This window comes from Ascidia mentula, chromosome 6, assembly GCF_947561715.1.
Source record: "Ascidia mentula chromosome 6, kaAscMent1.1, whole genome shotgun sequence".
NCBI classification, from domain to species: domain Eukaryota; kingdom Metazoa; phylum Chordata; class Ascidiacea; order Phlebobranchia; family Ascidiidae; genus Ascidia; species Ascidia mentula.
The window spans coordinates 2783073-2809237 of record NC_138571.1 but is presented as its reverse complement, the minus strand read 5'-3'; the positions used below and the strand labels follow the sequence as shown (position 1 = coordinate 2809237).

Below are 26165 nucleotides of genomic sequence, written 5' to 3'. Positions count from 1 at the left end.
GAAATTACCTGGCGTTATCAATGGGTTCGACTTTCCAACCCCTTTTTCATTTGATCGCACTTTCTATTATTTGGGGAATTACAGCAGAAGCCTTTTGCGACATAGTTAAAGCACGCAAAAAAATGTTAAATCAGAAGGTTAAAATGCCCATTTAAATATCACGTCGGGTTCACCAAATTTTATGCAGGGCGTCATTTAAAACGTCTACACAAAATAATAATACTGCCGTATATCTGACTCCTGATAAAAAGGCTGCTATCAAATCCAAAGTCAATTGATCAGTTTAATATATACATTAACAAATACAGCACATAAGAGTTATACAGCACATAAGAGTTGTACAGCACATAAGAGTTATACAGCACATTAGAGTTATACAGCACATTAGAGTTATACAGCGCATAAGAGTTATACAGCACATAAGAGTTTTGCAGCACATAAGATTTTTACAGCACATTAGAGTTATACAGCACATTAGAGTTAGACAGCGCATAAGAGTTATACAGCACATAAGAGTTTTGCAGCACATAAGATTTTTACAGCACATTAGAGTTATACAGCACATTAGAGTTAGACAGCGCATTAGAGTTATACAGCACATAAGAGTTTTGCAGCACGTAAGAGTTTTACAGCACATAAGAGTTATACAGCACATAAGAGTTTTGCAGCACGTAAGAGTTTTACAGCACATAAGAGTTATACAGCACATTAGAGTTATACAGCGCATAAGAGTTATACAGCACATAAGAGTTTTGCAGCACATAAGATTTTTACAGCACATTAGAGTTATACAGCACATTAGAGTTAGACAGCGCATAAAAGTTATTCAGCACATAAGAGTTTTGCAGCACATAAGATTTTTACAGCACATTAGAGTTATACAGCACATTAGAGTTAGACAGCGCATTAGAGTTTTACAGCATATTAGAGTTATACAGCACATTAGAGTTTTGCAGCACATAAGATTTTTACAGCACACATTAGAGTTATACAGCACATTAGAGTTTTACAGCATATTAGAGTTATACAGCACATAAGAGTTTTGCAGCACATAAGATTTTTACAGCACATTAGAGTTATACAGCACATTAGAGTTAAACAGCGCATTAGAGTTTTACAGCATATTAGAGTTATACAGCACATAAGAGTTATACAGCGCATTAGAGTTATACAGCACATTAGAGTTAGACAGCGCATAAGAGTTATACAGCACATTAGAGTTAAACAGCACATTAGAGTTATACAGCACATAAGAGTTATGCAGCACATAAGAGTTTTACAGCACATAAGAGTTATACAGCACATAAGAGTTATACAGCACATAAGTGTTATACAGCATATAAGAGTTATACAGCACATTAGAGTTTAACAGCACATTAGAGTTAGACAGCGCATTAGAGTTTTACAGCATATTACAGTTATAGAGCACATTAGAGTTAAAGAGCACATTAGAGTTATACAGCACATAAGAGTTATACAGCACATTAGAGTTATACAGCACATTAGAGTTAGACAGCGCATAAGAGTTATACAGCACATAAGAGTTATACAGCATATAAGAGTTATGCAGTGCATAAGAGTTATACAGCACATAAGAGTTATACAGCACATAAGAGTTATGCAGCACATAAGAGTTTTACAGCACATAAGAGTCATACAGCATATAAGAGTTATGCACTGCATAAGAGTTATACAGCAGATAAGAAAATCATTTCTATGTAAAATGATAAATTAATGTCTTTGGACACAAAGGCTTTATGTTTGATTTTCCTTTAAACAGTGTTGTTAATCATCATGGACTCATTGAAACAAAAGTGACCAATTCTTTACTTTTTTTTTGACGTCCCTAAAAATATTTTTTGCTTCTTCCTTTGTCACGTTGTTATGAATGTTCAATGTTTTCATCTAACAAAAAAATCTTGATGTGATTAAACATAAACTTTAATCTGACATGATTGACAAACTGTGAACTTACAGCATGAATAGTAAACATGTAATCAGTTAAATTTGTTTTAAATTATAATGAATTGCACTGCTAAGATAATGAAATTTGTCGCACAATACTGAAATTCCACCAATACTGAAAATTAGTCTGTAGCAAATTGGTAAAAACTCCAGCTTAGTTGTAAAACTCTTGAATGTTTAATTTCAGTATTTGTAAACACAAAGTAACCTCCAAACACAAAAATAAACTTCAGCAACTAGCCATAAAATTTAGTCAAGTCACCATCTAACACACTGATATTCTACTCATTGCTGGAACTCCACTTATAGTAACTTACTGGATCTTCCAACTTTGACAATCCTTCTGCCAATGCTTTTAATCCAATAGAAGTAATTCCACATCCAAACAAAATGAGGCTCTCCACATTAATCAAACTTTCTGACAGTTTTTTGCAGCCGATATCACCAATAGAGTTTCCAGATAAATCGACTAAATGAATCTAAAAATATTTCAAGCTAATATTTAAAGGTCAACTTCTGGTGAAGCAAACAAACAACAAACTAATTATTTTGTTTTTTAAATATAAAAAGAGCTATGTCATAATAAACACAAATCAAGTAGTGAACAGATATGTGCGTACAATCAGCAACAGATTGTTGTTACTAAATTAAAGATTTCAAGATAAAAATTAATGTTGTGAGCAGCTTTGTTCATATCACTGTTAGCATTATGTTAAACTTCAAGCAAAACTAACACATCTGTGTCCTCTTGTAAGCAATAAAATGTTGACTCTGACACAAATTTAGTATTTTGAATCATTGTCAAAGTGCATGAAACCCATTCACATCATTCATGAAAGTTAGATTGCTTAAAACCCATTCATGTTGTTCTGAAAGCTTTAATAATAATAAATTTATTGGGAAAATATTACCAAAGTAATGTTCTCAAAAGTAACAAGTCTGGCTAGTAAACCTGTAAATTACAGAATATAGCAGCGAACTAAAACAGAACTAAAACCTTACTGGATCTGGTAATTTAAGCAAAGCTGAAGACAGATGTGGAATTCCTTCTTCTGTCATTCCACAATCACCCAAGTCCAGTCTCTGTACTTTGTTCAAACATTTTGCTATTTCTTTTGTACCAGAGTTCCCAATGTTATTTGTATTCAGGTAAAGTTCTTTCATCTAAAAAATATTTAGTATGAATGCAGCATAAAATAATTATGCATGCTTTAAATAACTATTGACGATTTGAGCCAAATTTGCATTTACGTTTTTGTTTAATAATTATCAGCACAACATGCTGTAAACATCATTATTAATAAGAAAAGTTACTGTTATCAAACTAAAGCTTCAAGTTTTGTTCATATCAGGGTTATCACTCTGTCAAACTTTAAACAACACTACATAATCATATCAGTGTACCTCTATATTGTAATCAATAACATCTGGATTCTGAAGCAAATTAATTAAACTTGAATGAATTTTAAGTCAGAGTCAAAGTGCATGAAACCTATATCATTCAAGAAGGTGGGTAGTGAAATCACTGCTTTATTGGGAAAGTGATACTAATGTAATGTTCTCAGAAGTAAAACATTGAGCTTGTAAACCTGTATTTATAGAATATAGCAGTGAACTAAAACAGAACTGAAACCTTACTGGTCCTGGTAGTTCGAGCAAAGCTGAAGACAGTTGTGGAATTCCTTCTGATGTTATTCCACAATCATTCAAGCCCAGTCCCTGTACTTTCTTCAAATGTTTTGCTATTTCTTTTGCACCAAAGTTCCCAATGTTATTTCCAGAAAAATCAAGGGATTCCATCTAAAAAATATTTAGTATGAATGCAACATAAAAACACTATGTATGCTTAAAATAACTATTGATGTTTTCAGGCTAAATTTGCAGGAGTGAACTTTTCTTTAATAGTTATCAATACAATATGCTGTAATGATCCTTATTAATAAAAAAGTTCCTGTTCTCAAACTAATGCTTCAAGATCACATACAAGGTTGTGATTGGGTTTTTTTATATCTGGGTTCGCAGAACTTTAAACAAAACTAAATAAACATATCAGTGTCATTTTCCATCTCGACCAGCAAGATATTGTACAGGTAGTTTAATTTTCTCATAAGTAGTTTGGTTGAATGCAAATTACATTCTTGCAAAACCTTACTGGATCTGGTAGTTCGAGCAAAGCCGAAGACAAATACGGAATTCCTTCTGGAGTGATTCCACATTTACCCAAGTCCAGTTTCTGTACATTCTTCAAACATTTTACAATCTTTTTTGCTCCATAGTTTCCGATGTTGTTGTTTTGCAGAGAAAATGCTTTCATCTGAAAGTAAACAAAATTGGGTTTATAGGCGACAAAGTGAGTTCAATTAAAGACAGTTGTACCCATAGCCTGCTGTCAAAATGTAGCATGGCAGTGTGCTTTGCATTGGTTTTAATTTATAAAGTAAGTTGATATCTGGCATTATTATTCAATTTTTGCAAGTACAAATACTACATAACATGTGTTTACATTACGAAACATCACAGAAACATAATAAGACTTACAGGTGTATCTAGTTTGGCCAAAGCAGTGGCAAGATTGTCCACTTTAGTCACTTTACAACTATCAATTTGAAGTTCTTCAAAGTAATGAAGAATTTCACCCAAAAGAAGATCATCATTGCTTATATTGAAGTCATTCAGAGTCAAGAATTTAAGCTGAAATAAAAGAAATAACTACAGAATATACAAACACTCATTAATAAAAGAAAGCTTAAACCTCATGTGGACGTCCATTTTTTAGCGAGTCCTTAATGTAATTCAATGTTTTTGAACATCGTGTGTCGTGATAGTTTGAAGACAATGTAAGTCCCTCTGTGAATGGAATGCACATTGCTAGATATCGTGCTTGTTCGTCATTCCACTTCTCTAACAATAGGCCATCAATCTACAGCGGAAAAAGTTTAATACGGGAACAAATGTTTATGACAAAAATTCATATGGAACAAAAAATCACACTGGCTAAACCAGAGGTCAACAACCCATGACTCTGGGAGCCCCATGTGGCTGTTTCACTCTTCACTTTGACTCAATTCAAACCACAAGCTTTTTTAGGGAAAAATACACAAATAAAGATAAATTTCAAACTTTTTGTGCACTTGACTGTTTCTGTATGCTTTGCAAGTTCACAAAAAATTGTGATGTTTAATTTGGTTTATGTGTTTTGGAAGGGAAAAATAATACTTGCCATCATTCGTGACCTCGAGTTTGATGTGGTTTATTACAAAAGATTCTAACTGGTTCTTAGCATGTCAGGGGTTGCCAAGCTCTGGGCTGAACATTTATGAGTTAATATCAGTGCATATTCCGGAGGCATTCAACTCATTAGAAAATATACACTGATGCGACTAAGCAATGTTAATCACAAACATGTAATATATATAAAATTTAGATTAAACATAGGTTTGTGCAGTCAACAAGTGAAGTATCTCTGCATTAAAAGTTTGACTGAAAACCTCAACTAACCTCAATCTCATGTTTTTCCACAAATTCTGCAAAACTTTGGAATCCATTTCCAACAACAGAAAATTCAACATATTCGAAACGTGGAAATTTCTTACAATGTTTAAAAACTGTGCGGAAATTTCTTACATCCGAGGGCGAAGTTAATCCTACTATGTCATATTCACAAAGTAAATAAGGTTTGACTTTTCTTGTGATGACCTTGTTGTTTAGTTCATTCAAACATCCAAAAAGATGGAACCAGTCTGCCATGTTTGGCACATTCTGGAGATGTTCTGCTATGTTTACAACAACATCAGACAAAATGCCTTGCTTTCCCAAAATCGTTTCCTTTTTTTGGTCAAATTGGGTCAGTTTCATGGGCTGTTTAAAAATGACATCATTGCAGAGACCAAAACAGAATGTGAGAACATTTTCCCATTCCCCCAATTTGTGAGCATCTTTTAAATGCATTTTCATCTCATCCAAATTCATAAAGAGAACAAGCCTGAGTGCAACTAACAGTTCTTGCCATGAGCGATGCACAAAGAAACTTATTTTGTCATGTTCCAAAATCTTCATAGTTAGATTTTCATCTGATTTAACATTGGTATCAACAAATGACTGTTGATCCCTCAACGGAATTTTGAACTCCTTTAAATCACTTTCAGAGAACATTGTTTTCTTGTTACAAAATCCATACCAAGCCAAACCCGCAAGCTGTTCTACAACATCTACATTTTCAGGAAAGTCACAATGCTCCGATCGGATGTATCTGTTTAGCATGGCAACATACACACCAGTAAGAGTAATCGGTTCTGTACTTTCGTTTCCTGACTCAATTCTTTGCAGCAAGTATTGAAGGATCATCAGCATTTTCACAGGCACACCACAGTTTTCTAACAGTGTACAGTTATCATGTAGCATGGTTTGAACTTCTTCATGTTGTTCACCACAAACACGCTTAGTTAGTTGTTTCTGAGCATTTGAGCTGAGACCTAAGATTTCAACAACAAACTCTGGTCGGTATTTCAAGGGGACATCCATAAACTCTGATTTTCGGGATGTCACAAGCTTGTAAGCATGTGGAAGTAGAGTTCCATTTAAAATGTTCAACAACCAAGCAATGGGTTTGGCTGTTGGGTCGAAACAATTTAACTTGTAAACATCCTGAAAACTTGTAGTGCCAGCTTCATCCCAACCATCTATAATGACCCTCACTTCAGGGTCAAGCTCGATATTTTGGATCAGGTTGTGTTTCTCATCTTTGCTTAATGAAAGACTTAGCGGGGCAAACAGAAGTGTGTATAAATCACACTCTTTAGTTGGGTCAATTTCACACATCTTAATGTAAAAAACCCAAGAAGAATTTGGTACATTTGTTTTGTTTAATATATGTTTGATATAGAGTTTGGTTAAAGTACTTTTGCCAACACCAACTACACCAACAACTGCAATTGATTTGCTGTATTTATCAACATTCACTTCACTCAATGTTTTGTGTTTAACTCTATCTTGTGCTTCAAGTTTTGCACTTTCAAACAAGTTTTCCACTGTTATGTCATCTTTGAGTCCACTTCCTTGATTTATTAACTTAGCCAACCGTTCTCGACGTTTTTTTGGATCTGTTTCATCAGAATTTGACCCCCCAGAGTATTTAGCAAGGACAAGTTCAACTGGATCCACAATCCTCCCATACTCTCCACCACATTCTAATGAAGATTCCTTCTCAGCATGGTTTCGTAATTCTTTTTTGATATCCTCAACTAAAAACATGTGATATAAGCAACAAAACCTATAAATGTCTTGTTGAGCTGCAGACAGACTGACTGCATCAATAGGTCAAAACACATAACAGGTCAAATCAGTGACCCTGTGTGCAGCTCATTTAAATTCATATTATTGGCTCCACTTTGCTTATCATTCAAAAATTTTGTTGCATACGTCAAAAAAGATACCCCTAGAGCAGTGGCGGATCTAGAAAAAATATGAGGGGGGTGTTTGGTTTAGGGACCTAATTAATGAAGCCGTTAGATGCAGTTGAATTTTTTTTTCGGAGATTTACCGCATGTAAATTCAGCTTTAAAAACAGGTAGCGCATTACACTCGCGAAAAATCGAACAACTTCCGCGGAACTGTTTATTTAAAAAAAAATGCAAAAACAAAGTACCTACTAAAAATAAATCTGTAATGGCCTTGCACTGCTAGATATACATCAATGTTTTATCAGTAGATAAATATTTGCGATTAGCTACATATATTTTGGAATCTTGTCAAACAATTGCAACTCTTATAGTGTACAGCTTCTTGCCTTCAAAACAGAAAAAGTGGATGATGCATATTCTGCATGTACAAATTTTACAAGCTTCTTTAAAAAAAGCAGGTATGTCAATGAATGATTATGTCTTAGAGTTCACTTGCACCATCGGCTAACGTTGCATGACATGTAACTTCCAGATACTATACTGGCCTTCAAACTGCTAGATGGTGCTAACTTAGGCCCAAGTGAAAGACAGTTGGCTCTCACAGTTGGCAGTGAATTAAAATTTTGTACAATGAAGTCAGCTCTAAAAAGGGTTTTTCAAAACCCTGAATCTTTTTAATCTGTTAAGGAGGAATCTTATATTGGTGGCTCAAAGTTTCTTACAAAGAGAAACACTTTTAAAAGTAAACAAAATCCTCCCGACAAATCGGGCCGTCCCACTAGATGTAGCATTTGTGATTCTATCATGCATTGGGCGCCCACATGTCCTCATAAAGATGGGGCACACTGTGTGGAAGAACTGACAAAAAGATGTTAGTGCAGAACAATGTGAAGAAGTGGAGATAATATTGGCTACTGGTCTGTCTTCCAATGACATTTTCGTAGTGGAATCTTCATGCTCAGCCATTTTGGACACTGCTTGCACGAAGACTGTGTGTAGTAAAGCTTGGTTTGATGGGTATTTTAAAAAATTAACTGAGCTTCTTAAAAATAAATTAAAAATCATTAACCAGCAATCAATCTTCAAGTTTGGAGATTGTGAAAAGCAAACTGTGATTCCTGCTTTTATTGCTGGAAAGAGTTTATCTATTAGAGTGTGTATTGTACCGTCAGAAACCGCTCTTTTATCAAGTAAAGCATCTTTGAAAAAGGCACCAATTCAACTTGACTTATCTCAAGATAAAGTGACAATGTTTGGTAAAAGGATTCAAGTTCACCTGACCAGCAGTGGTCACTACTGCATTGATATATTACCTAGTTGCAATAATTCCAGAGAAAGTGATGATATCCTGATATTGGATAACTTGCCTCCAGACGAAGCTCTAAAGTGCATGCGGAAGTTACATGTTCAATTTGGACATGTGTCAGAAGAAAATTTGATGAAATTATTGAAAGATGCAAAGGCTTGGAAAGATGATTTTTCTGAAGTAATCTGTAATGTGATTCAAAATTGTGAAGTTTCTGCTTTACACAAACGTCCTGTTGCAAGACCCATTGTTGCACTTCCCTGGACAAATGATGTAAATGAAACTGTAGCAATGGATTTGCATGAAATTGAGCCCAGTTTATGGTATTTTCATATGATTGATTTATTCTCACGGCTTAGTTGTGCTGTGATTATCAGAAACAAGTCTGCTCCAGTCATTGTAAAAAACTTTTTGAAATATTGGGTAAGCATTTTTGGTGCCCCAAAGAATGTACTGAGTGACAACGGCAGAGAATTTAATAACCAAGAATTTAAAGATATGTGCTCCAAGTTTGGTATTGAAGTAAAAACCACTCCTGCATACTCTCCATGGAGTAATGGTGTTTATAAAAAGGCACAACATGATTATCACAGATATCTTGAAGAAGATCAAGCTTGATACAGGATGTGATTGGGACACACGTCTTGCCTGGGCACTTTCAGCTAAAAACTCACTCGTTAACAACATTGGATTTAGTCCTAGTCAGATTGTTTTTGGAAGCAATCCAAGACCACCTTCTATTTTCACAGATGGCCTTCCAGCTTTAGAAGAAGGCTATGGTACTGTTGGGTCGCATCTGTCAGTCTGGCAAGGAAAAAAATTATGGCAGTTCAAATTTCAGAAAAGGTTAGGAGGGCTTTGCGAATTTAAATACATTGGATTAGAATTGAAACAGGATCAGGAAAGCATTTTATTAAGTCAATCTGCCTATGTCAAAAATTTGCTGGAAATTCCAATATCATCTCAACGAAAAAAACAACCTACTGATAAACTCACACAAGAAGAAAGGGATATTTTGCGATAAAAAATTGGACAACTTCTTTGGCTTGCAACTCAAACTAGACCAGATTTAAGTTTCGATGTCTGTGTTTCAGCAACAAATTATAAAAATGCTGTAGTCCGGGACTTAGTTGCATGTAATAAAATAATTCGGAAGGCACAGTCAAGCTGTATTAATTTGAAATATTCTAATCTTGGAAGCAACTCCTCTTTGAAAATTTTTGTGTTTACTGATGCGGCTTTTGCAAATCTTCCTGATGGAGGAAGTCAAGGAGCTCATTTAGTTATTCTCGTTGGCCAAGATGGAAAAAGTAATTTACTAAGTTGGCAATCTAAACGAATAAGAAGAGTAGTAAAGAGCACCCTGGCTGCTGAGACTTTAGCCATGGCTGATGGACTTGATACAGCATTTTTTTTCTTTGTCTATTGCTCTATAGCAGTGGTTTTTAACCTGGGGTCATTTTCCATTTTTCTGGAGGTCGTTTGCTAAAATTTTGATAAATAATAGTGCATACAAAAATGTAATACAAAAAAACATGTATGCCTGAATGCAAATTTTTGGCAGGGGGTCATTAGCTACATGGTGTTGCTAAAATGGGTTGTGGTTGAACCCACTGTTCTATAGTCTCTAGTGCAGGGGTACAAAACAGTGTAAGCTAATTTTTGTTGTATCACAATGCGCATTGTTACGCATCACATATTCCACATTGTTACATCCAGTGTTGCCAGTTGGGCGCTTTTTACACAGCTTTGAACCGTAGGCGGTTATCGAGAAGCTGCCGAGAGAAGGTGGAGATACTGACATATTTAAACAACACATATTCAAAAATACACATGAAAGGGAAGAAAACGCAAGGTAAAAACTTTCATACACAAGAGAAGATATAAACAGAAGGCGATAACATTTGCAACCCAATCGTAGTGTGATTTTGCTGCAATGCCCAAACAGACCGCAAGGGATGTTTACAAAAAAGTACGTGGCGTTACTTGTCGAGAAGATATTCTTTCACGGCATGTTTCAACTCGGTGATGCTAAAATTTTTGATGGTTTGGGGCAATTTATTCCACATAGGGACACAGTAATATTTTAATAATTGTTGTGCATGTTTTGTCCTAACGCGAGGAAGCAAAAAACTGTGTGAGGTAAAAATTTGTGTGTTTTAAAAAGTCTGCCATGTATTTCAATGTGTTTTCCCGCCCCTTTTCTTTTCAGATAGAAGAGGTACCTGAAAACCTACAGATGGAGTGCTCTTCAAATGCTCATCTGATTTAAGGTAGAATTTCAAAGACTTTGCTAGAAAGAGGATTCACAGATTGGCAGTTTTCGTGACCTCACTATTTGGCAGCACAGACTTATTGTGCGAGCAAGTTTTTTCGCCGATGAATAATGTAAAATCTCCGGTGAGATCACTAATTTCTGACAGCCATATGGAAAACTCGCTTCGGATTGCTACATCGTCCATCTCACCAAATATTCCAAACACGTTGGAGAAAAACAGTGCCAAACTTCACATTGAAATGTCAACGTTCAGCAAAAACTTTGTTGACTTTACTCTTGGTATGTTTGTTGTAATGTTTGCACAAGTGAATCATACACACTTCTAATAGTTAGAAGTTTGGTGTGAGGGTTTTAATTAGAAATGATAAGACAGTTATTTCTAAGATTACAAATTAGCAGTAAAACTCAAATGGCCTCAAACCACATGTGGCCCTTTGGCCAAAAAGGTTGGACACCCCTGTATTAAAGGGACGAAAAGGGAAATTAATATGATGTGAATGGCATAATTATTTTGATGACAATGTGTCAAATTCATGGGCTAAACATTGAATTATTATTTTTGAAAATGTCAAAGCACAAATATAAAAATTCTTAATTTTTGAATTTTGAAAATTTTGTAGCACAGTTCAAAAAAGATACCCCAAGAAGAATAGCATTTAGTTCTTTTGAAAGTTTTTCAGGTAAAAATGTACATAATCATTTATAATATAGTTACTACACTAAAATATTATTATGGACCACAGTCACATTTTTATGCCATATAACTCTTTGCTTACCATTTAGATTTGAGCTCTTAGATGAACTTCCATCTGAAAAAAGTTGCAGTAAGAAAACATACAAAAATATAAATTACATGTGAAACAACAGTAAATATATATTTACTGCTCATAAAATTTATTACTTAGTTTCACACCAATGACATCAATACAATTTTGTCTTAATTTTCTTTGAAACTGCAGACTATAGATCAATGACAGTCAATTCAACAATGACAATGTTATACTAAAGCATGTCGCTTCCTAGGAAAAGGTTATAACAAAATGTTTTACATGGCTTCTTTGAAACCAGTATAATAACACACTAACCTGCAGGTAAGGTAAAGTTTATTTGGATAACATTGCCTCCAACCCCAACCACACTTCGACCACTAATGTGAGATGATTGGGCATCTATACTCTGAGATGCATCTGTTGTTAAAAAAGCAAAATCTTATTAAATGAAACCATTGTCAGTATAACTTGCATGTTTAGAAAAAAAAATTAGAATCTATGACCCAAAATTCTTGGCAGAAAAGAAACTCAAATTCTAATACATTGTTGTGTTGCACCTTTTCAGAACCCAGGAGTCTGGCATCGTTGTGTTAATGAATCTGTAGTTAAAATTGTATTTTATCGAGCTGTAGAGTCAGACAGTTTCCGAACCACCACATTGAACATTTGTGCTGTCTCATTCGCATCATTGGATGTACTCGAACTGCCTCATTGAAATTGCATGTTTTATTGTGAGCAGGTCATCGATTTTTTATTGCGTGTCGAACATCTTGAGAAAAATTGTCGTGCGTGTCGAATAGCAAAAATGTCGTATCTGGTAACTAACGCATTAGAACGACCAGGCTTATTTCGATTACAGGATTCTTGTACTTGCATAAGTTTGGAATACACGTTAAAATAGCGACAAACCAATTAAAAACCTTGCATGTTGCAAACTGATATGTCTCTTTTAAGGTCCGATTGAACGAAGAATGGCACTTGTTTCATAACAATGCAACATTGTTGGTAACAATGCCACGTGTTCTGTAATAACGCCTTATGTTTAGAAACAATGCTGGTTAGTTTTAGGTATAAATGTGCTTATTCGCTGAACGTTAAAGTAAGTGCTGATAGGTTTTTGCATGGATTTTGTCCGAAAATTTATTGCGATTTCGTTTATTTAGCCATCTAAACAGACATATTTATTTTGGGGTGGGATCTTAAACGATAATGCTATTAAGTTTTCAACACTACGTAACCGTTCAGTTAAATACAGACTGCTGCTTGATAGTGACTCGAAACACAAATTTCTCCCCAAATGATTGTTTGCGGTTTGAATTTAAACGACTTATATTGGCACCAACGTCTTCGAACCACTTATGCCACCAGTATCTACGGCAAAAAGTGACAACAAGGCTATATGTTAATAGGAAAATCGTTGGCGTCCAATCTTCGAACAAAGAAAACTAGTAAGAACGGTGTGAATGTTGCAAGATTGGCGTGCCCGATATGTTAGACTTAATTAAGTTATTATAGTAATTCAATTTATAGACATTTGTAGATAACAATAGCGTTGGTCTGTTCGCGGTACTGTATACCGGTATAACTCAACATTTATTCACTCCGTCCGTGTCGAACAGTGGTGTCGCGCGTCGAACATGTAGAAAATAATGTTTGCCTTGGCGGACGGGTTCTGTCTCAATCGCTTGGCAGACAGTTTTCGAACCGTCTGAATGGTTTAGCCAGGACGACCGTCGGGCGTTGGGAGTGTCGCTGCGGAAAATCAAACCGCCAATTCCGGCAGAGCAAACAAAAGCCCCAGGCAACAACGCCACACATCGGTTCGCACCACCGCAAGCTACAACGTAACGACGCCATAACGCTAATCAAGACACCAACGCAAGCTATTACGTCATCCAGGGTGCACTGAACACCACATTATTCAATCATCATACCTTGCGATTCGCTGGAGTCGCCATCAATCTATCAACAACATACCAACGCCCGTTGACCACCTTTGATCGTCGACCACCTCATCGTCAAGGAGACCAACGACTCCACGAAGAAATGAAAATTCATAGGCACGACGCAATACACAAATGCACGACGGTTCAAAGAACTGGCAAGCCATGCCATGTACGCAATTACATACAATCGACCAATCACGCGAAACCACAGCGGTGGCTTGGTCGAACACGCACACACGAACGATTGTTCATTCACATCCGAATGAGTTTGAACCAACAGACAATGTTTTTCTATTCATCGAAGACCTTCAAACGCAGAAGAGCAACACGGATTCCTAACGGCCACGAACTTTATTGCAAGAAAGCTCTTGTAAACGGGGGGAGATAAAATGTAGAAAATAATGAAAATTGTTTGTTATCGCTTTTGTTTGTTTAACCAACATTCGTTCATTAACGCACGTCACTCTTTAATTCGCCAAGTCATGATACTCGTGCGTTATTAACCTGATAAGCCCACTCTTGTACGTGACAGAAAATTAATCGGTCAGCTCTGCTGCACTGGAATTTTCCGCTGACCTAAGCCTTATGAGTTCTCTGTTATTTACGTTTGTTTTATATAATTTTTACTCGACCAACACGCCTGACATTGAGTCTATATAATTGAACACTCGGGTTGAAAATCCAGACAGTTTTTGAATCGTGACATTAAACAATTGTTCTGTCTCATCCCTCATTGGATTTATAACGAACTGCATCATTGTAATTGCATCTTTTATTGTGAGTAATCGAATGCTTTACTAATTTTAATACAACCAAGTAATTACTAATTGCACAGTGTTGGAGTCTTTTTGGAGTCATAGTTAGGTTTTGTGTTATCACAGATAAACTTAACATAAACTCTACAAGTGGTTTCCCGCCCACGTGATTTAATTACGCAATGTAAATACCTTCTGATCTGCAATCGTACTTATCGCCTTTTTGTACGTTTAAAAGTCATTGTATCTCTTAATTTAGCGCCTGAACTTTCGTAATTTTTGTGTAGTATTGTCAAAGTCCTTGTTGCAAGAACTGTGCACAAATTGCATGTTTTAATAACCATTGTACGTTGCATGTACGGTGAAATTGCTATTGACGTATATCTTTGTTGTTTAATGGCCAGTAAGAAAATCTCATTTTTTCCTAGCATCATCAAATTTAGTAGTAAAGGTAAGACTGTTGCGTGTGATAGTGAACCGCTTATTACATTAGCGGGCAGTGCATTGACCACGCCGATTGTGTTCATAAACCATGTCGCAAAGCGAGTCGGTGTGTGATTCGCCTGTAGAGGGACAGGGTATGGAGGCCGCTTACTCGGTAGTTAGTGACAACCCCCAAATTCCCGCAGAAATTCAATCAACCCCCGCTCTAACGAATACTTTCCGGTTACAATAACTACCCCAATTTCAACCCCTCTCAGAATGGCCGAACCCTTTTTACGGAAACTACTTTCGTTTCACCCGGTTGCCTACGGTTTTCAACCCTAATACTAGCAACGTGATAGGTTACCCGGGGTCGCTGTCCAAGGTTAAGTTTCCCGAATTTTGGAGTGGCTTTGTAAAACTGTGGAGGGCATCCATTGACATGATTTTTCAAAACCACAATATAACCTCAGAGACGGACCGGAATTTTGTTCTTACGGATCTATAACACTGAATCTGTGCTTGAATATTGGTTGTTTTAATGGAAATTTCTTGTTTGCGATGTTAACCAATGTATTTTAGGAGTAGACTTTTTAGAGTTTCACGATATCCTCGTGGATGTCAAAACGCACAGATTATGCCAAATACAACCAACTGCTATTGCTATGCAAAAGGAATTAACGGTGAGATCTCTCGTGGATCGTGTCGATCACGACAAACCTTTCAAAATTAATCCCAACCGACATAAATAGAACATGATATTGAGATGAAGCAGGTAAGAAATTCTTCTAACGATATTGTTTGTGCAAAAGAGTCAGTTTCGGAACCGTTGGTTTGGCGGGCAGTTTTTAGCCGTCTCAATGGTTTGGCAAGGACGGCCGGAGGGCGTCGGTGTTGTCGCTGCGGGAAATCAAACGGACAATTCCGGCAGAACAAAAACTGTGTTGAACCAGAATCCAACAGGCAAGAATGAGAACAGGCAAAGTCTGCCGTGAGGGGCAGGTGGTTTCCACTTTCAAGAACTTTACAGCCACACCTATGGAATGTTGTTGGACTTTACAATTTCACTGTCAACAGTCATGGATTATTAAACGCAATGAATTTTTATCTGCCATTGTAAGCATCAAGGATCCATCAAGAAATCTTGCCTACAAACGTCGGAACATTATCGAAAATTACCTGGTAATGCGCATATTGTTTTCGCTTTTACTCTTTCAAGCAAACGCCTAGCCCTTAGTGGTTACGTAATACTAACCATTTATGGTTTTTATGACGTTTGTTGCTGTAGGATAACGAAACATTTTTTTTGCTCTCAGTGCAACAAAATTAAATCCCCGTCTGCTCTTAAAGACGTTTTCTTGCAGCGTATGCATGTTTTTTACGAGGGGATAAACCTCGTGCGTAAACCACCTGCCGTTGCTTACTGTTTATGAGAGGCGAAAGTTTTTTTTTCTGATGACTGCTTACGCGAGAATTATGAGCCAATTACTTTTTGAAGGCCCCACAGTTTAGCCCTTACTCTTTTTTTCAATTTCAACGCATTTGTTTTGTACTGGTACCGCTTTGTAAGTTCATTCACAGATATGACGTCACATTCACCCCCGTTTGGCCGCATCGAGAGATAAAAAGCTGAAGATATAGTTCCTTATTCGATGTACAACATTCAAACTTTGTGAAACGCGTAGACACGAGCCATCGACAACGTTGATCGCGCAATTACGTCAATGAGAAGTGATCTCAACGTCAAAACGAGACACATCCATACGTTTCCACGCATCTTCTTCAACAACCCAACGTCCACGTCATCACGAAACGCATTAAAACGTCACCAGCGATTCTACACACCGCCCCAGGAAACAACGCCACACCTCAGTTCGAGCCAAGGCAAGCTACAACACAGCACCGAGCGCACATGACGTCAAGCACAGCACCACAAACAACAAACCATATCAACAAAGCCAAGAAATGACGACACAAAACACTACAAGACAACAACGTAACGAAGTCATGACGCTGATCTCAAGACACCAACCCAAGCTATTACGTCCTCCAGAGTGCACTGAACACAACACTATTCAATCATCATACCTTGCTATTCGCTGGAGACGCTATCTAAAGACAGAGCTTCAATCAATCAACACCATACCAATGCCCGTTGACCACCTTTCATCGTCCAGGAGACCAACGAATCAACAAAGAAATGAAACTTCATACGCGCGACGCCAAACACAAATTCACGACGGCTTAAAGAATTGTCAAGCCATGCCAAGTACGCAATCACACACAATCGACCAATCACGCGAAGTCACAGCGGTGGCATGGTCGAATACACACAAACGATTGTTTGTTTACATCCGAATGAGTTTGAACCAACAGACAATGTTTTCCTCATCATCGAAGACCTTCATGAAGATAAATGGTGAAGAGCAACACGGATTTCTAACGGCTACAAACTTTTTTGCAAGAAAGGTCTTGCAAACGGGGGAATATAATATGTAGTTAAAATTGTATTTTATCGCTTTTAATTGTTTAACCAAGATTCATTCATTAACGCAGGTCACTCTGTAATTCGCCTTGTCGAGATTCTCGTGCGTTATTATTCTGATAAGCCGCTCTCGCACGTGAGAGAAATTAATCTTGGTCAGCTTAGTAACACCAGAATTTTTCGCAAACCTAAGCTTTACGATTCTTTGTTATTCACGTTTGTTTTATGACATTTTTATCCGGTAAACACGCCTGAAATTCAGTCTTCATAATTGACCGCTTGAGCTGTAAAGTCAGACAGTTTCTGAACCGCAACATCAAACAATTGTACTGTCTCATTACACATCATTGTATTTACTCGAACTGCCCCATTGAAATTGCATCTTTTATTGTGAGTATTCGAATGCTTTACTAATTTTAATACAACCCAGTAATTACTAATTGCACAGTGTTGGAGTCTTTTTGGAGTCATAGTTAGGTTTTGTGTTATCACAGATAAACTTAACATAAACTCTACAAAGCATAGTTTAAGAACCAAACATGAAGCAAAAATAAAAGTGAAAATATAACTTTGCAAATTATGTAATTATCTTAACTTCAAAAAGCTAACATATTCTTTGTTTCTGTACAGTTAATAAAATAGCCTAAATTTAAACCAACAATATGTTAAAATAACAAATTATAGTCGTACCTGAACGACCTTTTTTTAAGGGAGGTTCAGAATTATTCGCAATGCCTTCATTTTTTCGTTTGCAAGACATGTCCAAGAATCTGCAGAAAGTGCCAGTCGAAAACTCCTCGTTCAACGAAAATACTGAGGCCACCTTCGGCTCTTCTTAAGTAAAACTGCTCCTTGAACTTAGTTTATTGCAACAAAGATCCCTAATGACAACAAACCAATTAACAAAATGTTTCCTCGATAAAAACTGTACCTACATTGCCGAAGAAAATAATTTTATTAATTAATTTGCATCCAAACAAAACATAATTATATATTAAAATCCCAAAAAGCGATCTGTGGAAAGCTCAGATGGATTATTTAATGAGAAAAATATATTTCGCCTAAAAACGGCATCATCAGTTTCTCCAATTGGTGGCTGTTTTTAGGCTAAATATATTTTTCTCATTAAAAAATCCATTTGAGCTTTCCACAGATTGCTTTTTGGGATTTTAATATATAATTATATCGATACGGTGAGCGATCGACAGCCTGCCAGGGGCCTTTGGTTTTAAATTGGCCCAGTTTTTATTCATTAATCACAAACAAAACATATATCATAATTTTACATCCTAAACAAATAAAATTCGTAAAGTCAAACAAAGTTGTAACATTGGGATTTCCCAAATTCAATACATCATAAATCCATTTAGGTCTATCTCAAATTCCCGCTACAGGACGATAATCGCCCATCAAGTCTGCTAAATTGAATCTACGTTGAAGACTGTGAGCGGGTTGAGTTTCGCTTCGCCGACAAAAACTCACTGAAAGCAAATTTGCAATGACGCCCAACACAGGTGCTTATTACAAAAGCAGTTCCATGGGTAAACTTTCCTTTGTGAGAAAAGTAAACACTCCAAAGTACGTCATTGTAAGTCACGAGAAATGTAGGGTCATTGAACCAGTGTTTCTCAACCGGTGGTACGTGACGGCTTTACAGGTGGTACGTGACGGCATTACAGGAGATACGTGAGCACCTTTCAGTAGTTTGCGGATGGTTTGCATTTAAAAAATCGGAAGTGATCTCGAAATGTTTGTTACTTCATCCCTTAGGACTTAGGTTCATTTGTAACACTCAACTAGGTGGTACACGCGTCGAAATTGTTTTACCTCCAAGTGGTACGCAACCACAAAAAGGTCGGGAATCACTGCATTAAAACAGTAATGTGGGAATCTTTGAATCACGCACGCATCGTGTTCTCTGTACATTTAATCACAGTATTTTATATTTCGTTCCTTCTCCATCCTGTTAAAAAGCTGTTGGTGCAAACGTACGAACCGAGTGCCGACTAGCAGTTGTTAATTAACCGACCCTCGTTCGTTAAACAAACGAGCTCGTTAAATCTGATTTTAACGAGGCGTTTACGAGCGAGGAACGGAAAATGATTTGCCGAGCACATCTCGTTAGGACCTCGTACAAGGGCGCAAAGGCGACTAGAGAATGCGTCACTTTACAGGAGAAAGGAACCTTTGCGTCGCCTAAAGTGCAATGTTTCTAAATACGAGTCGCGTAATTTGACATAACTTGCGCATATGCGGTATAGAATTCTGAATTTACCCCACATTTTTTTGTTCGTTTACATTATTTAGGTAAGTTTACGATAATATTTCCCTATAAGATTTTCGTTACCCAGCGCGCATTTCATTTTTACAGGTAAACTAGGATAAAATTCACGCTCTAAGTTGCGGGGAATAAGACTTAAAGCACTGCCAGTATCTACAAGAACATTAAGTTTATGATTCTTATCAAAAATGGTGAAAGTGCTAGAATGCTTTTCGACGCCCCTGACATTGTTCACCCTTAATGAGAGAGACGCTGACCGTTTTTCTGATGATCAAAAGAAAATGGCGGAATACAATTATATGCATGCGAACCATACCTGCTGTGATAATAACACAAGTCGGAAGGTGGCGCCTATGCGAAGCGCGGTCGTTAGAAGTCCCGTCCGCCATTAAAGTTTGTTTGTCTCGGGCCAGGTCGAGCAGTAAATTCTCGGCGCTGTGGTGGTCGATAATTGTTGTTGCGTGCGGCAAAGTTTACGGACCTGTGATATCCGCCATTTTGCCCTCTTGGTGCCTGAAATCGGGGAGTTGCAGAAGTTACAGTTTGATCAGATTTTAACGCCTGTAACTCTTCGGTCATTTCCCTTAGACGCCTCTCTATGTTATCATTTATTACCATTTGAGTGCTGGCAAAAATGTTTTGGAATCCGAAACATTATGTGGAACATGATGTTTATTAACCACTTGGTGTGACTGAAACTTACCTGGTTCGCTAATCAACATTATGTAATCAGCTTTTTCAGCCAATAAATCAACTGACAAACCATAGTCAGGCCCCAATATCATTCTGATCTGTCATAAAACAACTGTTTTAATAATTTTTCCGCATCTGGGCATAAATCTTGGTAATTACCCAAGAGAACTTTCATGCGATTCAAAAGTACACTTGGACGCTTATTTTCCAGCGCAAGATCGTGAAATAATTCATGCACTTCAGTAATGGGGTTACTATCAAATGCCTTCAAAAGCGCTTGTTTCAATCACCATAAGAGCGACGACCAACCTTACCCAGAATGACGTGACCAACCCGTTGAGCTTGTTCTTGATTGAGGGAAGAAATGGTTAAGTTGAATTTCTCGTCGTCAGATGGTATTTGATGGTTCTGAAAAATACCTTCAACGGTCGCTAACCACAACTTTACAGCATCCTGCCACATTGAGCCTAATTTTACTTTCGCTGCCATAGGTGTGACAGGTGCAGTTCGGCTAGGGGGGGAATGCGGTGCGGATACACCAGGATAACAAGGCGTCGAAAACGGTGCCCGACCCCGAGGCAAAAACATGGATGCGGCCTGGTCATTATTTCCAGGGGGAGCAAAATAACTCGAGCGAGGCTGAGGCATAGAATATGATGATTGGGGATTTGCAGTGATTGGCCAAATAATCGTGTTTAACAATGCGGCGCGGCACTGCCTGTAACGTTTAAACCGCAACGGAACAAATCGTTACCTGGTAAATAATCAACATAATCGCTGTTGTGCTAACTTATGTCTGCCTCTGTAGCTGCGTGACATAGAGCATCGAAATTACCTGGCGTGATCAACGGGTCTGACTTTCCTACCCCTTTTAATTTAATCACACTTTCTATAAATTGGGGAATTACACCAGAAGCCTTTTACGACATAATTAAAGCACGTAAAAACACAACAGAATGTTAAATTGCCCATTTAAATATCACGTCGGGGTCACCAAATTTTATGCAGGGCGTCATTTAAAACGTCTACACAAAATAATAACACTGCCGTATATCTGACTCCTGATAAAAAGGCTACTTTCCAACCCAAAGTCTAACGACCAGTTTAATATATACATTAACAAATACAGCACTTAAGAGTTATACAGCACATTAGTGTTATACAGCACATTAGAGTTATACAGCACATAAGAGTTGTACAGCGCATAAGAGTTATACAGCACATTAGAGTTATGCAGCGCATTAGAGTTGTACAGCGCATAAGAGTTATACAGCACATTAAAGTTATACAGCACATAAGAGTTATACAGCACATTAGAGTTATACAGCACATAAGAGTTATGCAACACATTAGAGTTCTACAGCACATAAGAGTTATACAGCACATTAAAGTTATACAGCACATAAGAGTTATGCAGCGCATTAGAGTTGCACAGCACATAAGAGTTATACAGCACATAAGAGTTGTACAGCACATTAGAGTTATGCAGCGCATAAGAGTTATACAGCACATAAGAGTTATACAGCACATAAGAGTTGTACAGCACATAAGAGTTATGCAGCGCATTAGAGTTGTACAGCGCATAAGAGTTATACAGCACATTAAAGTTATACAGCACATAAGAGTTATGCAGCGCATTAGAGTTGCACAGCACATAAGAGTTATACAGCACATAAGAGTTGTACATCACATAAAACTTATACAGCACATAATAGTTGTACATCACATAAGACTTATACAGCCCATAAGACTTATACAGCACATAAGAGTTATACAGCACATAAGAGTTATACAGCACATAAGACTTACACAGCCCATAAAACTTACACAGCACATAAGAGTTATACAGCACATAAGACTTAAATGTTTGACTTTCCTTTAAACAGTGTTGTTAATCAGCGTGGACCCATTAAAACAAACCACGCCAGTTCTGTACTTTTCCTCGAACTTCCCCGAAAATGTTTTCAGCTTCTTCCTCCGTCACGTTGTTTGGACTAATGTTCAAGGATTCCATCTAATAAATAAATCTTGATGTAATTAAACATAAACCTACCAGTATTAGAACTGTAACAAAGACCAACATATTTGCAGGTAGAAAACACACAACTGTATGTAGTGGTTAATCTGGCATGATTGGCAAACTATGAACTTATGGTAATAGTAAACTTATGGCATTAATAGTAAACATGTAATCAGTTAAATTTGTTTTCAATTATAAGTGATTAGCACTGCTAGCATGATGTAAAGCTGTAAATTTCTTCATTAGTCTGTCACAAAATGCTGAAAATTCAAACTTAGTTGTAAAATTCTTGAATGTTGAATCTCAGTATTTGTAAACAAAAATTAACCTCCAAACACAAAAATAAACTTCAACAACTAGCCATACAATTCAGTCAAGTTACCATCTTACAGACTGATATTCTACTCATGTATGAAAGATGCTGGGACTCCACTTATTGTAACTTACTGGATCTTCCAACTTTGACAATTCTTTTGCCAATGCATTTAATCCATTAGAAGTAATTCCACAGCTAAACAAAATGAGGTTCTTCACTTTAGCCAAACTTTTTGACAGTTTTTTGCAGCCATCATCACCAATAGGGTTTCCAATTAAATTGACTTTCTGAATCTAAAAACATTTCAAGCTAAGCATTTAAAGGTCAACTTCAGGGTAAACAAACAAATAATAAACTGTCCTCAAAAACCATGAGTGAAATTTTGCATCCAAGACAAAATGATAAAAAATCAAAATATATTTTTTAAATTATTTATTTTTCTAAATGTGAAAAGCACTATGTCATAATAAACACAAACCAAGCAGTGAACAGATATGTGTGTGCCACCAGCAACACATTGTTGTTACCAAATTAAAGATTCAAGATAAAAATTAATGTTGTGACCAGTTTTGTTCATATCAGTGTTAGCATCATGTTAAACTTCAATCAAAACTATGTAAACATATCTTTGTCCTTTTTCTCTTGTAACCAATAACATGTTGATTCTGATACAAATTTAGTATTTTGAATCAGAGTCAAAGTGCATGAAACCCATTCATGTCATTCATTAAAGTTGAATTGTTTAAAACCTATGAATAATGGAACCCTAAAGTAATGTTCTTATAAGTAACAAGTGCAGCTGGTAAACCGGTATTTTACAGAATATAGTAGTGAACTAAAACAGAACTGAAACCTTACTGGTTCTTGTAGTTCGAGCAAAGCTGAAGACAGATGTGGAATTCCTTCTGATGTTATTCCACAATAACCCAAGTTAAGGTCCTGTACTTTGTTCAAACATTTTGCTATTTCTTTTGCACCAGAGTTACCAATGTTATTTCTATTCAGATAAAGTTCTTTCATCTAAAAAAAAAAAATTAATATGAAAGCAGCATAAAATAACTATGTATGCTTGAAATAACTATTGACGTTTTGAGCCAAATTTGCATTTATAAAATTTTGTTTGATAATTATCAGCACAACATGCTGTAAACATCATTATTAATGAGAAAAGTTACTATTATCAAACTAAAGCTTCAAGTTTTGTTCATTTCAGTGTTAGCATTCTGTCAAACTTTAAACAAAACTAGATAAACTTATCAGTGTCCTTCTATATTGTAATCAATAATATCTGCACTCTGATGCAAAAAGTTTGAACTTGAAAGTATTCTGAGTCAGAGTGCATGAAACCCATTCATATCATTCATGAAAGGTGATAGTTCAACAATTAATTTATTGGGAAAGTAATACCAAAGTAATGTTCTCAGAATTAGCAAATCCCACTGGTAAACCTGTATTTTACAGAATATAGCAGTGAACTAAAACAGAACTGAAACCTTACTGGTTCTGGTAATTCGAGCAAAGCTGAAGACAGATGTGGAATTCCTTTTGATGTTATTCCACAACTCCTCAAGCACAGTCCCTGTACTTTGTTCAAACATTTTGCTATTTCTTTTGCACCAGAGTTCCCAATGTTATTTCCACACAAATCAAGTAATTTCATCTAAAAAATATTTAGTATGAATGCAGCATAAAATAACTATGCATGCTTGAAATAACTATTGATGTTTTCAAGCTAAATTTGCAGGAGTGAACTTTTGTTTGATAATTATCAACACAATATGCTGTAATGATCCTAATTAATAAGAAAAGTTACTGTTCTCAAACTAAAGCTTCAAGATCAAATGAAAGGTTGTAATCAGGTTTGTTTATATATGTGTTTGCAAAACTTCAAATAAAACTAAATAAACATATTAGTGTCCTTTCCATCTCAACCAGCAACATATTGTAGAGGTAGCCTAATTTTCTCTCAGAAGTAGTTTGGTTGAATACAAGTTACATTATTGCAAAACCTTACTGGAGCTGGTAGTTCGAGCAAAGCTGAAGACAAATACGGAATTCCTTCTGAAGTGATTCCACATGTGTCCAAGTGCAGGTTTTGTACATTCTTCAAACATTTTCCAATTTTTTCTGCTCCAGAGTTTCCGATGTTGTTTGTATGCAGAGAAAATGATTTCATCTAAAAGTAAACAAAATTGGGCCTATGGGCGACAAAGATATTTTAGGCGAGTTCAATTAAAGACAGTTGTACCCATAGCCTGCTGTCAAAATGTAGCATGGCAGTGTGCTTTGCATTGGCTTTAATTTATAAAGTAAGTAGATATCTGGCATTAATATGCACTAAAGTTTTAATATGCAATTTTTGCAAGTACAAATACTACATACCATGTGTTTACATTAGGAAACATCACAGAAACATAATAAGACTTACTGGTGTATCTAGTTTGGCCAAAGCAGTGGCAAAATTGTCCACTTTAGTCACATTACATCTAACAATCCAAAGATCTTCAAAACAATGAAGAATTTCACCCAAGCAAAGAAGATCATTATTGCTTATATTAAATCCATTTAGAAGCAGGGCTTTAAGCTGAAATAAAACAAATGACTACAGAATATACAAACACTCGTTAATAAAAGAAAGTTTAAACCTTATGTGGACGTTCATTTTTTAGAGAGTCCTTAATGCAATTCAATGTTTTTAAACACGGTGAGTTGTGATGGTTTGAAGACAATGCAAGTGATTCTGTTAATGGAATGCACATTGCTAGATGTGTTGCTTGTTCGTCATTCCACTTCTCTAAGTTTAGGTCAAAAATCTATGATGAAAAAAGTTTAATGCTGGAACAAATGCTGATGACAACAATGCAAACGGAACAGTAAATCACACTGGCTGAACAAGAGGTCGACAACCCATGACTCTGGGAGCCCCATGTGGCTCTTTCACTGTACACTTTGGCTCCATTCAAACCACAAGCTTCTTTAGGGAAAATACACAAACAAAGATAAATTTCACACTTTTGGTGGCACTTGACTGTTTCTGTATGTTTTGCAAGTTCACAAAAAATTGTGATGTTTAATTTGGTTTATGTGTTTTGGAAGGGAAAAATAATACTTGCCATCATTCGTGGCCTCGAGTTTGATGTGGTTTATTACAAAAGATTCTAACTGGTTCTTAGCATGTCAGGGGTTGCCAAGCTCTGGGCTGAACATTTATGAGTTAATATCACTGCATATTCAGGTGGCATTCAACTCATTAGAAAATATACACTCATGCAACTAAGCAATGTTAATCACAAACACATATATAAAAGTTAGGTTTGTGCTGTCAACAAGTGAAGTATCTTTGCATCAATAGTTTGACTGATAACCTCAACTAACCTCAATCTCATGTTCTTTCACAAATCCTGCAAAACTTTCGAAGACATTTCCAACAACAGGAAAATCAACATAGTAGAAACGTGGATATTCATCACAATGTTCAAAAACTGTGCGGAAATTTTTCACATCCGAGGAGAAAGTTAATCCTTTCAT

At 36.5% G+C, this 26165-nt stretch overlaps 3 protein-coding genes and 1 pseudogene across 3 annotated transcripts; all 4 read right to left on the bottom strand.

Moving 5' to 3' along the window:
• Positions 1–1781: 1781 nt before the first annotated feature.
• Positions 1782–3030, bottom strand: LOC145906795 (uncharacterized). The gene is made up of 3 exons (XM_082994243.1): positions 2968–3030; positions 2283–2444; positions 1782–1905 (listed from the first exon to the last, which is right to left on the bottom strand). The coding sequence occupies exons 1-3, from the start codon at positions 3022–3024 to the stop codon at positions 1801–1803; spliced, it is 324 nt and encodes a 107-aa protein (XP_082850369.1). The 5' UTR covers positions 3025–3030; the 3' UTR covers positions 1782–1800.
• A 330-nt stretch (positions 3031–3360) lies between these two features.
• LOC145906864 (NACHT, LRR and PYD domains-containing protein 14-like) lies at positions 3361–7215 on the bottom strand. The gene is made up of 5 exons (XM_082994336.1): positions 5590–7215; positions 4504–4656; positions 4118–4279; positions 3604–3765; positions 3361–3399 (listed from the first exon to the last, which is right to left on the bottom strand). Exons 1-5 carry the CDS (start codon positions 7213–7215, stop codon positions 3361–3363), a joined length of 2142 nt encoding a protein of 713 aa, XP_082850462.1.
• A 12762-nt stretch (positions 7216–19977) lies between these two features.
• Positions 19978–20949, bottom strand: LOC145906863 (uncharacterized; annotated as a pseudogene).
• Positions 20950–22081: 1132 nt separating this feature from the next.
• On the bottom strand, positions 22082–26165 carry LOC145906861 (ribonuclease inhibitor-like). Its single transcript, XM_082994335.1, has 8 exons — positions 26013–26165; positions 25283–25450; positions 25066–25221; positions 24652–24813; positions 24136–24297; positions 23496–23657; positions 22769–22930; positions 22082–22315 (listed from the first exon to the last, which is right to left on the bottom strand). Exons 1-8 carry the CDS (start codon positions 26163–26165, stop codon positions 22211–22213), a joined length of 1230 nt encoding a protein of 409 aa, XP_082850461.1. The 3' UTR covers positions 22082–22210.

Bases quoted from the DNA above. Each gene is read 5' to 3' on its own strand.
- LOC145906795 (XM_082994243.1), bottom strand. From the start codon at position 3,024: ATGACAGAAGAAGGAATTCCACATCTGTCTTCAGCTTTGCTTAAATTA. The intron at 2,445-2,967 runs GTAAGGTTTTAG...AAATATTTTTAG, and splicing joins TGCTTAAATTACCAGATCCA to ATTCATTTAGTCGATTTATC. The intron at 1,906-2,282 runs GTAAGTTACTAT...TTTTTTTGTTAG, and splicing joins TGTCAAAGTTGGAAGATCCA to ATGAAAACATTGAACATTCA.
- LOC145906864 (XM_082994336.1), bottom strand. From the start codon at position 7,215: ATGTTTTTAGTTGAGGATATCAAAAAAGAATTACGAAACCATGCTGAG. The intron at 3,766-4,117 runs GTAAGGTTTTGC...AATATTTTTTAG, and splicing joins TGCTCGAACTACCAGATCCA to ATGGAATCCCTTGATTTTTC. The intron at 3,400-3,603 runs GTAAGGTTTCAG...AATTTGCTTCAG, and splicing joins TGCTCGAACTACCAGGACCA to AATCCAGATGTTATTGATTA.
- LOC145906861 (XM_082994335.1), bottom strand. From the start codon at position 26,165: ATGAAAGGATTAACTTTCTCCTCGGATGTGAAAAATTTCCGCACAGTT. The intron at 25,222-25,282 runs GTTTAAACTTTC...GTTTTATTTCAG, and splicing joins AAAATGAACGTCCACATAAG to CTTAAAGCCCTGCTTCTAAA. The intron at 22,931-23,495 runs GTAAGGTTTCAG...AAATGTTTTTAG, and splicing joins TGCTCGAACTACAAGAACCA to ATTCAGAAAGTCAATTTAAT.